Source organism: Ornithorhynchus anatinus, chromosome 11 (genome assembly GCF_004115215.2).
Source record: "Ornithorhynchus anatinus isolate Pmale09 chromosome 11, mOrnAna1.pri.v4, whole genome shotgun sequence".
Classification (NCBI taxonomy): domain Eukaryota; kingdom Metazoa; phylum Chordata; class Mammalia; order Monotremata; family Ornithorhynchidae; genus Ornithorhynchus; species Ornithorhynchus anatinus.
In genome coordinates this window covers 2,627,915-2,640,070 of record NC_041738.1, presented here as the reverse complement: position 1 = coordinate 2,640,070, position 12,156 = coordinate 2,627,915, and the positions used below count along the sequence as shown (strand labels likewise).

The 12,156-nt window shown below is 62.8% G+C and overlaps 1 protein-coding gene across 1 annotated transcript; it reads left to right on the top strand.

Moving 5' to 3' along the window:
• The first annotated feature begins 2,413 nt into the window (after positions 1-2,413).
• Positions 2,414-11,106, top strand: VSIG10L2 (V-set and immunoglobulin domain containing 10 like 2). The gene is given in 10 exon segments (XM_039913473.1): positions 2,414-2,492; positions 2,787-3,134; positions 3,467-3,742; positions 4,079-4,354; positions 7,787-8,005; positions 8,289-8,658; positions 9,688-9,872; positions 9,956-10,270; positions 10,589-10,717; positions 10,985-11,106. Coding segments are annotated over 10 exon segments (2,319 nt in total).
• Positions 11,107-12,156: the final 1,050 nt, after the last annotated feature.

Here is a 12,156-nt window from a genome sequence, read left to right as displayed (position 1 = left end):
GTTTTTTCTCTCCCACGTATTTGCTTCTAGGAGGCTGGGCTGAGCTTGATCCTTCCCAGAACGACAGCACGAGGCTCCCTCCCCCTCCGCTCCCCCTACCCGAATCCTGGCCTCTTGGGGGGCCCCCCAGTTCTGCTCCCCGTCACCATCCCCACATCATTCTTCTTTCACTTCTCCCAGGTTCCGCTCCCATCTCCTCTGGCCCTCCCCCTCCTCCTCCCCCTCTTCTAATCTGGGGGCCATCGGGACCAGAACTGTCACCGTGTGGGCAGCGGAGCTGGACGCTGGGGTTAAACTAGTCCTCGGAGGCCGGGTCCCCCCTCTCCACCTTCTCCCTCTCCCCTTCCTCCCCACAACTGGTGTCCGGTGGCTGCTCGGTTTCTTCCGCCCAGCCTTTCTCCCTTCCCTGCCCCCCACCCCACCTGGGCCTCCCCGTCCCCCACCATGGCCTCAGAACTCCTTCCAGCTCTGTCCCATCTCTGCATCTCACCATTCCCACCCAACGGGTCTAAGTAGCGGTGGTCCTTAAGACCTCAACTCCCCTCGAGTCTCCACGGCTCCCCCGGCCTCCCCCTTGACCCGCCACCTGGGAAGCAGCAGACCAGCCCGGCCTCGCGCGAGCCACGCCGGCTTAATCTTTGTTGTGCCGCTGGGCGAGTCACGGTGTCGCTCTCCTCGCCGCCACAGTGGCGGAGGTGAAGTTGGCCGCCCACCTGCCTGCTGGGGTCGAGCAGAGGCCCAGGGGAGCGGGAAGCCAGCTGGGGGCAACTCCCACCGACCCCAGGTTGTTTCCGTTGGCCAACCCGGCGTCGAGAGGGGGTGGGAGTCTGGGCTTGGAGCCGGGCCAGAGGAGCCAGACCAGGCGGGGGGGACTCTACCCTCCGAGTCAGAGCTGGGCACCGAGCCCACCCTGCACGCTTCTCCAGGAATGCGGTCGGCCAGTTGGCTGTTACGGCGTGAGCCGCGCCAGTCTGCGTCGTCGTCCCGGACACCTCTCCGGGTCGGGCGGGCTGCTGCGGCCCCCACCACGTGCAGAGCCTTCTTTGGGGGAGCCCTCGGGACCAGCAGGCCTGGCTCACCAGGTGCGCAAGGCCTCAAGATCTTCAGCCTCCGACCGCGTGAGCGGGAGCCCCGCTGTCGCTAGAGAAGCAGCGTAGCCTAATGGATAGAGCACGGGCCTGGGAGTCAGAAGGACCTGGATTCTCATCCCAGCTCTGCCACTTGTCGGCTGCGTGACCTTGGGCAACTGACTTCACTTCTCTGGGCCTCAGTTCCCTCATCTGTAAAATAGGAATTAAGACTATGAGCCCTATGGGGGACAGGGACGGTGTCCAACCCGATTATCTTGTATCTACCTCAGCGATTAGAAAAGTACTTGGCACTTAGTAAGCGCTTAACAAATACCAATAATTATTTTGATGATTATTATTAGAGCAGGATGTCATCCATCCCCCGTGACACAGCCGGTGTTGTGGGGCCGGCACGAGGAGAGAACCTTGGCTCTGGCTGGTCAGTTATGACAATGCTTGCTGACTAGGTCCAGGGAGATCTCCCTGCAGGACCCCCACCCCGGCCTCCTACCTGCTTTCTCTCTGGCCGAGTCTCTAAGGAAGTGCCCATATGGACCGGGCAGATTTTGTGGCTGCCCCTCGTTTGTGTGGTCTGCACCCCAGGCTGCCCTGGGCCACTCTGGTCGCCAGCTCTCCCGCCTTGGTCCCCTTTTCCCTGCTTCTCGGGTGGTTCGAGGGGAAACGGGGCCAAGTTGTGCATCCCTCCCACCCCGGCTTTGAGCAGGAGTGTGAGGGCCAGACTGCCCAGCCTCACTGCTGCCAGCTCCTGGCTGGGGGTGCTGTCTTTGGCCGGGGATGCCTCAGGAGCAGCCAAGGGGAGGTGAGGCCGGGGGGGGGGGGGGTCGTCAGAAGAGGTGAGACGGGGAAACTGAGATGGGCAAGAGATACTGTGACGGGTAGTCATGTTCGCCAAGGATCAGGGAGAGGACCAGAGAGGAGGTGGCTGGGAGCTGCAGCTGGTCCTGCCTTGGGTAACAGTGGAGTTGCAGGGAGCGGGTGCAGGGTCTCTACTCCAGCAGACCTGGGTCACGTTAGTCTTCACTCAGTGGCCTCCCCACCTCACTGCCTGCCTCCCCCCCCGCCACGGCTGCCCCCTACCCTTCTTCCTTCTGCTCCCCCCCAACCCAGATTTGAGCCCCAGCCCCTGCATTATGTATGGCGGGCACCAGCCGGGATAAATAATTGACCATGAATCTAAGCTTCGGAGTAACAGGAGTCATGGGGAGGAGCCATCCTCGGGGACTGCTGGAGTTGGCAACCCGAGCCCAGACCCCCAGCAGCCTCCCGCCTGCCGCCTCGCCAGGCCGCCTAAGCGGGACCCAGGTCGCTCGTGGGATGGGGCCATGGGGAAGGGGCCGGGCTGGTCCCGCCTCTTCGGCCCCATGCTGGGACTCCTCTACATCCTGCCAACAGTGATGGCAGGTGAGTGATGCTCTGGCCTCTCCCTGGCCCCCAACCAAGCTCTCGGTCCCCATCCCCATCTCCCCGCAGCCCCACCCTGGGCAGGCAGTACCCTTCTCGGGCATCAGGGTGGTCCCCTTACTTCACTGCCAGCTCTATTCCCTCTCACCTTCCCCGTACCCACCGCCGGGAGCTCCTGAGCCCTGGCCCCGGCTGGGGTGAGAGCCCTCGGGGGTTGTTTGCCTGCCCCCCCGAGGTGCGAGAGGACCCAGGGAGGCTCTTGGACCCTGATCGGTCCCCTCCCTGCCCCCACAGGCCAGAGCCCCCCGGCCCAGGATACCCCTTCACAGGAGCTGAGCCAGCGCGGCGTGCGGGGGGGCTCGGTGGAGCTGGCGTGTGGCGGGGTCCCTGCCCCCCAGGTGGTCTTCTGGAGCTTCACCCCGCTTGGCTCGCCGGCGCCCTGGCTCGTGGCCGTCAGCAGCGGCGCAGAGGTCCAGGTGGAGCAGGCGGCCGGGGCCCTGGGCACGGTGGCCCTGAGGAACGGCAGCCTATGGCTGGGGTCGTTGCGGGAGGGCGCCCGCGGCCGCTTCCTGTGCCAGGCCATGTACAGAGCGGGCGGCCGCATCCGAGTCACCTACACCCACATCGCGCTGGAGGTTTTGGGTGAGCTGGGGCCCTTTCCCAGGGCAACACCACCGCCCCCAGCCGTGGAGTCCCCACTCTGTCCTTCCGTGTCACTGTGTCCAGCCCTCACTCTGCCCATCTGTATCGCCGGAATCCATTTGAAGGCCATCTGTGACCTGAGTGCCCTCAAACCCCCCGGTCCGCACCCCTTCTCTCTCTCCCGGCATCCCACCCTGGGAAGAGGGCTGGCGCAGCCAGAAGGCGAAACCTCACCTCCATCCCCTACCCCTACCCCACCCCCGTTTAGGGCTGAGGCCTTCACCCCCGACCCAGCCCTGACACCCCTCCCCGTCCCCCGCTCCTCCCCACAGTGCCCGTGTCCAAGCCTCACGTGCGGCTCAGTGACCCGACGCCGGTGGAGGGCACGGCGGTGGCAATGGGGTGCGCGGTGCGGGACGGCACGGGCCCCGTCTCCTACAGCTGGCAGCGGCGGGGCCCCGGAGGCCGGGCCGGGCCCGAGGACCTGGCGCCGGGCCGGCAGCTCAACCTGACGGCCGTGAACCGCAACCAGACCGGCTGGTACGTCTGCACGGCCCGCAACGAGGTCAGCAACTGGACCAGCGACGCCGTCTACCTCGACGTGATCTGTGAGTCCTCCCCCTTCTCATGTAGGCCCTAGACTGACCCCCTCCCACCCTGGCTCTCCGTGGGGCCGTTCCTCCCTCCCTGTCCACTCCAGGGGCGGCTCCTCCTTGCCCCGGCCTGGGCCGAAGCGAGCCCCAGAGAGAGACCAGGGGGTTGTGCCCCCAGGGGCAGTGTGGTCAGTGCCGTCCTCCCACCCCGGCTCTGCTGCCCCCCCGTCCCGGATCACCCCCACCCTGAGACCGTGGTGTCTGATTCCCCTCGGGCCAAGGGGGAGATCTGGCCTCCAGATGGGGTCTTCTAATCACTGACCCCCGCCATTCCCCACTTCCCTCGCCCAGTCGGGCCCGACGAGCCGGTGGTCAGCATCGAGCCCTTCGCCACGGCCGACGGCGGCTTCATAGCCGTGGAGCGAGAGGAGGTGACGCTCGCCTGTCAGGCCGCCTCCAACCCTCCCAGCCACTTCGTGTGGCTGCACGACCGTGCCCAGGTGCACACGGGCCCCACGTACGTCATCCCCCGCGTCGCCCGGGCCCACGCCGGCTCCTACACCTGCCTGGCCCTGAACCCACGCCTGGACACCCGCACGCAGACCACCGTCCAGCTGACTGTCCACTGTGAGTGTGACCCGGGCCCAGCTCCCTCTGCGGCCGCGGGCCTCCCCGCGTCCCGACGGGGCCGAGGACCCATCCCTCTTTCCCTTCCCGGCCCCCAGGGAATCCCCTTCTGCCCGGCAGGACTTCCGACAGTAGGCGGAGCCTCCAGGGTGGGTTCAGGGATCGGAGGAACAGAGGCGGAGGCTGGCAGGAGTGCATGCCCTTTTTTCTCTCCACCATCCTGAGGTGCCAGGGCGTGGGCGAGGGCCTCCAGTTTAATCCGACTTGCCAGCCCACCCTCCCGGCCGGTCGGGGTCATTTATGGGGCGGCGCCGGCCACGTGCGAGCACTCTTCTAAGCATGTGGGAGAGAACGGTAGAGGTGGTAGGCCCAATCTCTGCCCTCGGGGAGCTTGCAGTCGAGCAGGAGAGGCAGACGGGAAAATAAATGGAAGATGGCAGAAGCCACCGAGCGGAAGGAAGTGTACAGAAGTGCTGTGGCCTAGAGTGCTCAGGGAGTATTCAAGTGCACAGCGGATCCGGAAGGGAGGGAAAGTGGGGTGGGGGAGATGAGAGATTAGTCAGGGAAGGCTTCCTGGAGGAGATATGATTTTAGGAGGGCTTTGAAGATGGGGAGAGTGGTGGTCTGTCAGGTATGAAGTGAGAGAGAGTCCCAAGCCGGATGGAGGACGTGGGCAAAGAGTGGACGGCAAGAGACGAGATCGAAGCCCGGAGAGTCGGTTGGCATTTGAGGAGCAAAGTGCGAGGGCCGCGTTGGAGTAGGAGATCGGTGAGGCGGGAGGTTGGGGGAGAACTGGCTGAGTGCTTTAAAGCCGATGGTAAAGGATTTCCGTTTACGGAGTTGAGTGGGCACCCGCTGGAAGTTTTTCAAGGGTGGGGAGATGTGGGCTGAACTTTTTTTCAAGGAAAATGATCTGGGCAGCAGAGCGAAGTGTGGACTGGAGAAGGGAGAGGCCGATGCAGTAGTCCAGGCAGGGTATGAGTGCCTGGATCGGTGTGATAGCTGTTAATAATGGTATGTGTTAAGCACTTACTATGTGCCAAGCACTGTTCTAAGCACTGAGGTAGATACAAGATAAGCAGATGGTCCCAACTGGGGCTCACAAGCAGCGCGGCTCAGTTGAAAGAGCCCGGGTTTGGGAGTCAGAGGTCGTGGGTTCTAATCCCGGCTCCGCCACTTGTCAGCTGTGTGACTTTAGGCAGGTCACTTAACTTCTCTGTGCCTCAGTTCCCTCATCTGTAAAATGGGGACTAAGACCGTGAGCCCCACGCGGAACCACCTGATTACCTTGCATCTACCCCTGCACTTAGGACAGTGCTCGGCACATAGTAAGCACTTAACAAATGCCGTTATTATTATTACTATGATTCCCCATTTTACAGATGAGGTTACTGAGGCACAGAGAGGTGAAGTGACTTGCCCAAAGCCACACAGCTGATAAATTGCGGAGCCGGGATTAGAACCCACAATCTCTGACTCCCAAGCCCGTTCTCTTTCCACTAAGCCGTGCTGCTTCCTGGAAGGGACAGATTCAGGAGATGTTTTGAAGATGGAACCGAGAGGATTGGGTGACATTGACTATGTGGGCTGAAGGAGAGAACCGAGTTGAAGATGTTGCCAAGGCTGGAGATGGAGGACGGTGGTGTGGTCTACAGTGATGGAAAAATCGGGGGAGAGGAGAGGGTTTGGGTGGGAAGAAGAGGAGTTCGGTTTTCAACATGTTGAGTCGATGATGAGAAGCAGCATGGCTCAGTGGGAAGAGCCTGGGCTTTGGAGTCAGAGGTCATGGGTTCGAATCCCAGCGCTGCCACTTGTCAGCTATGTGACTGTGGGCGAGTCACTTCACTTCTCTGGGCCTCAGTTACCTCATCTGTAAAATGGGGATTAACTGTGAGCCTCACGTGGGACAACCTGATTCCCCTGTATCCACCCCGGCGCTTAGAACAGTGCTCTGTACATAGTAAGCGCTTAACAAATACCAACATTATTATGATGTCGGTGGGACAACCAAGTAGAGATGACCCGAAGGCAGGGGGAAATGTGAGACTGCAGAGGGGGAAAGAAGTCAGGCCTGGGGGGGTAGATTTGGGAGTTGAAGCGTGGGAGTGGAGGAGTTCTCCGGGGGGGGTGTGTGTAGATGGAGAATAGGAGGGGATGCAGAATTAGTTCCTTGAGAGACACCCCCGAGGCCCCGACAGGGGGTGGGAGACGAAGAGCCCTTGGAGGAGACCGAAAAGGAGCGACCAGAGAGATGGGAGAACCCTGCGGCGGGTGGAGAAGACTGACTGTGCCCGACCTGATTATCTTCTGTCTACTCCAGCGTTTAGTACAGAGCTGGGAACATAGTAAGCTCTCAAATACCACAGAGAAAAGCATCGTTGTCATTCTGAGCCGGGAGAGGGCGGTGTCAGCGAAGCCAAGGTTAGGTAGCGATTTCGAGAGGAGGAGTTCGGTCCCCAGTGTTGGAAAGGCCCCCCGAGAGATGGAGGAGGATTGGGATGGAGTAATAATAATAATAATGTTGGCATTTGTTAAGCGCTTACTATGTGCCAAGCACTGTTCTAAGCGCTGGGGTAGACATAGAGGAATGAGGTTGTCCACGTGGGGCTCACAGTCTTCATCCCCATTTACAGATGAGGGAACTGAGGCACTGAGAAGTTAAGTGACTTGCCCACAGTCACACAGCCGACAAGTGGCAGAGCTGGGATTCGAACCCAGGTGGGAAGTGGGAAGTAGGAGGTGGGAAGGAGGGCCTTTTCAGGAGAATGGAGGGAATATTGGAAGCCGGATCGCTGGGGGTTGAGGAGAGGAGGCGGAGGCCGCGGGAGTTTGGAAAGGGATGGTGGGAGGAAGATGGGGTCTTTCATTCATTCATTCAATAGTATTTATTGAGCGCTTACTGTGTGCAGAGCACTGTACTAAGCGCTCGGAATGAACAAGTCGGCAACAGATAGAGACGGTCCCTGCCTTTTGAAGGGCTTACGGTCTAATCGGGGGAGACGGACAGACGAGAACAATGGCAATAAATAGAGTCGAGGGGGGAGAACATCTCGTAAAAACAATGGCAACTAAATAGAATCAAGGCGATGTACATAACTGGAGGGGCCCGGCAGGTCGACGGAGGGGTTTTTTTTTAGGATGAAAGCAGTGGGGAAGGAGCCCCCCCGCTGAGGTAGAAACAGGCCTGGGTGTCGGAAACGAGAACAAACCCTGTCCCAGACCCAACCCCGGGAGGAGGCCGGGGGCCGGGACGCGTTTGGAGGGGAGGACGGGGTGGGCCGGTGGGGCTGGAGCCCGCCGTGGGTGACGGTGACTCTCCCCAGAGGAGGGGGAAACTGAGCCACGGGGAGGGGCGGGCAGGGCCGTGTCCTGCCGGGGGGAGCGGGGAGGGGCCCCGGGGGTCGCTGCCCGTCTCTGTCCCGCCTCGCCCAGACCCTCCGCCGGGGCGGCCCACCTGCAGCACCTCGGCCAGCCCCCCGCCCGTGCCCCTGCACTGAGCCTGGCCCGGGGGCTTCCCACCCGCCCGGCTGCAGCGGGAGGACCCCGAGGGGGCCAGCAGCCCCTCGCCCTCCCGGGCCACCTGGAGACCCCCGCCCCCTCGGCTCCTCAACGGCAGCAGCTTCACCTGCAGGGCCGCCCACCCGGCCTTCTGTGAGTCCTGGCCGGGGGCGGGGGGGTCCACTGCGGGGTCCCTCCGAGGCCCGGAGGGGGTCTCGGGGTTGGGGGACGGTCTGCAAGGTGCCCCTCCGCCAGTCCTAGCGGGGGACGGTCTGCAAAGTGCCAGTCCTGGCAGGGGACATGGGGAGGGGGAGCAGGGAGCCCCGTCGGGGCCCGGCCAGGCTCGGTGGGGCGGGGAGGTAGGGATGTTCAGCAGGCAGCGCCCTGGAACAACGAGGGCCGAGAGGGACCTCACCCCCGACTCACTCTGCCCTAGGGGAGCCCTCGGGGAGCCCCTCCTGCGCCACCGCCGTCACCACCGCCCCCAATTACCTCCTGCTGAGCTGCCGGTGGGCCAGGGGGCAACCCCTGCCCCTGCTCACCTGGCACGAGGGGGACCGGCCTCTGGCAGGGGGTGCCCACCCTTCGCCCGCCACTCACGTCCTCGGCCTTCAAGGCCGGCTGGCAGGCAGGGAGTTCGTCTGCACGGGCTCCCACCCTCTGCGGGCCCCGGGCCCGGCCTGCAGCCTGCGGCTAGGTGAGTTGAGGCCTACGCGCCCTTCGCCCTCCTCTTCCCCCGTGGGCCTTTCGGCCTCTCTCACTGTGGGTCTCCCTCTCGTGTCTCCGTCTGTGAATAATAAGAATAATGATGATGATGGTATTTGTCAATAATAATAATGTTGGTATTTGTTAAGCGCCGGGGTAGACACAGGGGAATCAGGTTGTCCCACGTGGGGCTCCCAGTCTTAATCCCCATTTTACAGAGGAGGTTAACTGAGAAGTTAAGTGACTTGCCCGAAGTCACCCAGCTGACAAGTGGCCGAGCCGGGATTCGAACCTATGACCTCTGACTCCAAAGCCCGTGCTCTTTCCACTGAGCCACGCTGCTTCTCTAGGCGCCTACTCTGTGCCAGACGCTGTTCTGAGCCCTGGAGAAGGTACAGACCGATCAGGTTGGACAAAGTCCATGTCATTCATTCGATCGTATTTATTGAGCGCTTAATGTGTGCAGGGCACTGTACTAGGCGCTTGGATAGTACAACTGGGCAACAGAGAGAGACCCAACGATGGGCTCACAGTCTTGAAGCGTGTATTTATATGTATATATAAATACATACATATATATATACATACACACATAATAATAGTAGCATTTTTAGACACTTACCATATGTCATGGGGCTTAAAGCCCTCTTTTCCTTTCCTTCTACTCCCTTCTGGTTCACCCTGACTTGTTCCCTATATTCATCGCCCCTCCCAGGCCCACAGAACTTATGTACAAAACTGTACTTTATTTTTATTCATGTCTGTTCGGCCCCCGTCCCCCGCCACCCAGACTATAAGCTTGTTGTGGGCAGGGAGCCCGGGCTTGGGAGTCAGAGGTCATGGGTTCGAATCCCCACTCTGCCACTTGTCAGCTGTGGGACTGTGGGCGAGTCACTTCTCTGTGCCCCAGTTCCCTCATCTGTAAAATGGGGATGAAGACCGTGAGCCTCCCCATACAGGGTCACCTGATGACCCTGTATCTCCCCCAGCGCTTAGAACGGTGCTCGGCCCATAGTAAGCGCTTAACAAATACCAACGTTACTATTATTATTAGTGAGCCCCCATTGACAGATGAAGGAACCGAGTCCCGGAGGAGTGAAGTGACTCTCCCAAGGTCACTGACTCCCAAGTTCCGTCTCCCGCCGGGAACGTCTCCCTCTGGGTCTCTGGGTCCTCAAGGAGAGCGAGCTCGGTCCTGCGGCCCAAGGCCTCACCGTCCACGACGCCCACCCGGCCCTCCACGGGGGCACCTACCGCTGCGAGGCCTGCGGCTTCCTGGGCACCGCCACCCGCGACGTCCGGCTGGAGGTCCGGAGTGAGTGACGGGACGGGCAGCGGGCCCCGGGCCGGGAAGGGGGTCGGGGGTCCTTCCCCCTCGACGCCCCCCTCTGCCCGCAGGGTACCCGCCCCCGCCCAAAGTCACCATCAGCCTCCTGACCTACGGGCGCGACCCCCGCCACGTGCGGATGGAGTGGGCCACCCGCGGCCCCGGCAACCTGACGGCCTTCCTGCTGCAGAGGCGGGCCGGACCCCCCACCCACACCCCCTCCTCGCCCCCGGTTGGCCCGGGACCCTGGGAGACGGCCGCGGCCATGGGGCCCGACGGTCGAGGTCAGGGGCTGGGCGGCCCGGACCCCGGCGTCCTCTACGCCTTCCGCGTCCTGGCGCTGAACCACCGCACGGCCGGACACCCCTCGGAGGGGCGGACACCAGGTGCCGGGCTCTGCGCCCCCCGGGAGGCCGGGGCCTGGGGGGGGGTCCCTTCGGGAAGGAGGGGCCGCACCTCTCCTCTCTTCCCCTCTGCAGCCCTCTGGGGCCGGGCGGGACCAAAAGGCTGAACCCAGAGTTGGATCAAGCAGAGGACCCCGCCCTCCTCTGTGCCTCAGTTTCCCCCATCCCAGAGGCAGGTCCGAGGGTTCCCTTCCCTGTTCTCCGTGGTCGGTGGACGGGATGAGGGGCGACGGGAGGGATGGGGGGCGAGCGGGCCGCCCATCCCCACCCGGGTCTTCCCTGCCCCGTCCCCCTCCGCAGTGGATCCGCCGTCCAGCTTGGTCCCCGCGGTCCTCGGCGCCGCCGCTGCGGCCACGGTCCTCGCCTCGGCCGCCTCCCTGCTGCTGCTGCTGCTGCTGCTGGCCACCCGCCGCCCGGACGTGTGCCCCCGTGAGTGCCCCGGCCGCGCTGCCCCTCTGCCCGGGCCCCTCCGCCTGCCCCTCGCCCCCCAACCCCGAGCAGGGTGGCTGGAGGCGGCCCACGCAGCTCACTTGACCCCACGCCCCCTTTCTCCCTCAGGACTCGGCCGCCTGCCCGTCCCCTCGTGAGTGACCGGAGCCGGAGGCCGGGAGCGGAAGGGAGGTTGGCTGGTGGGAGTGGGGTAGGGTCCCGAGGGCCCACCCGTCACTCACCCCGCTTTCCCTCTGCCCCCCACAGGGCTCAGCTGGCCGGGCAGCACCCACGGGATGACCCACAGGCCGGGGAAGCGGTGCCCGGGGGGCAGGAGCGAGCAGGTGAGCGTGGGCATCGTCACTGAACCAACGCCCGGTATTAACTGAGAGGCCTCTGTGGGCGGGGGTCAGCGACCCCAGGGCTAGAAGCCCCCAGCCTGCCCCCCCCATACCTCTCAAGCGAGCAATCGTATTTATTCAGCGCTTACTACGTGCAGAGCACTGTACTAAGCATCTGGGAGAGTACCTACAACAGAATTAGCAGAAACATTTAGCAGGACTGACCCAAAATGACTTCTAGTCAGGAGGGAAAGGGCAGCTGAGGGTGGGCAGAGACGGGGGCACGGGAGGGCAGAAGGCGGGAGCTGGTGGCGATGGGAGACAGGGAGAAGAAAATAAATCAGGGAAGGCCTCGCGGAGGCGACGTGGCTTCGGGAGGTTTGGAAGAGGTGGCGGGGCTGAGGGCTGGTGGGTTTGAAAGGGCAGGGAGTTTGCTTCCTGCAGAACTCGTTGTGGGCAGGGAACCTGCCTACCGCCTCTGTCGTAATATACCCTCCCAAGCGCTTAGTAGAGTGTCGCACACACGGTAAGCACTCCGTAAACACCAGCGACGAGAACAAGCTTGCGAGGAAGCGAGAGGGCAAGCTGGGACGGAGTGGGAGAGGAGAACGGACAAGCAAGGGGGACAGAGCCGGCCGAGGGGTCGGGTGACCGCTGATGGTTTTCCCGAGGGGGGAAGATGCAGGAAGAACTTCGTTTTACGGAAACGGTGCAGGCGGCAGAGCAGGGGACGGCCCGGAGGAACGAGGCGGGGAAGCCAGCGAAGGGACAGATCCGGGAAACGTCCAGGAGGGAAAAGCGACAGGAATCGACGCTGGACCACGTGAGTTGAAAGAGGGGAGTCAGAGATAAAACCTGAGACCCAGAGGGGTTGGGGGGACAGTGGCGATAGCCATGGGAAAGCCCCAGGGAGGGACAGTGTTTGGAAGGGAAGGTGAGGAGCCCTGTTTTGGACGCGTTGAGAGCGAGGGGCTGGCGGGCCAGTCACGGAGTGCTGCCGGGAGCCAGGAGGAGATGTGACGCTGCAGAGATGGAGAGAGGTTGGAGTTGCGGGGCTGAATCTGGGGGTCCTGTGGGGGAGCTGACGAAGACGCCGAG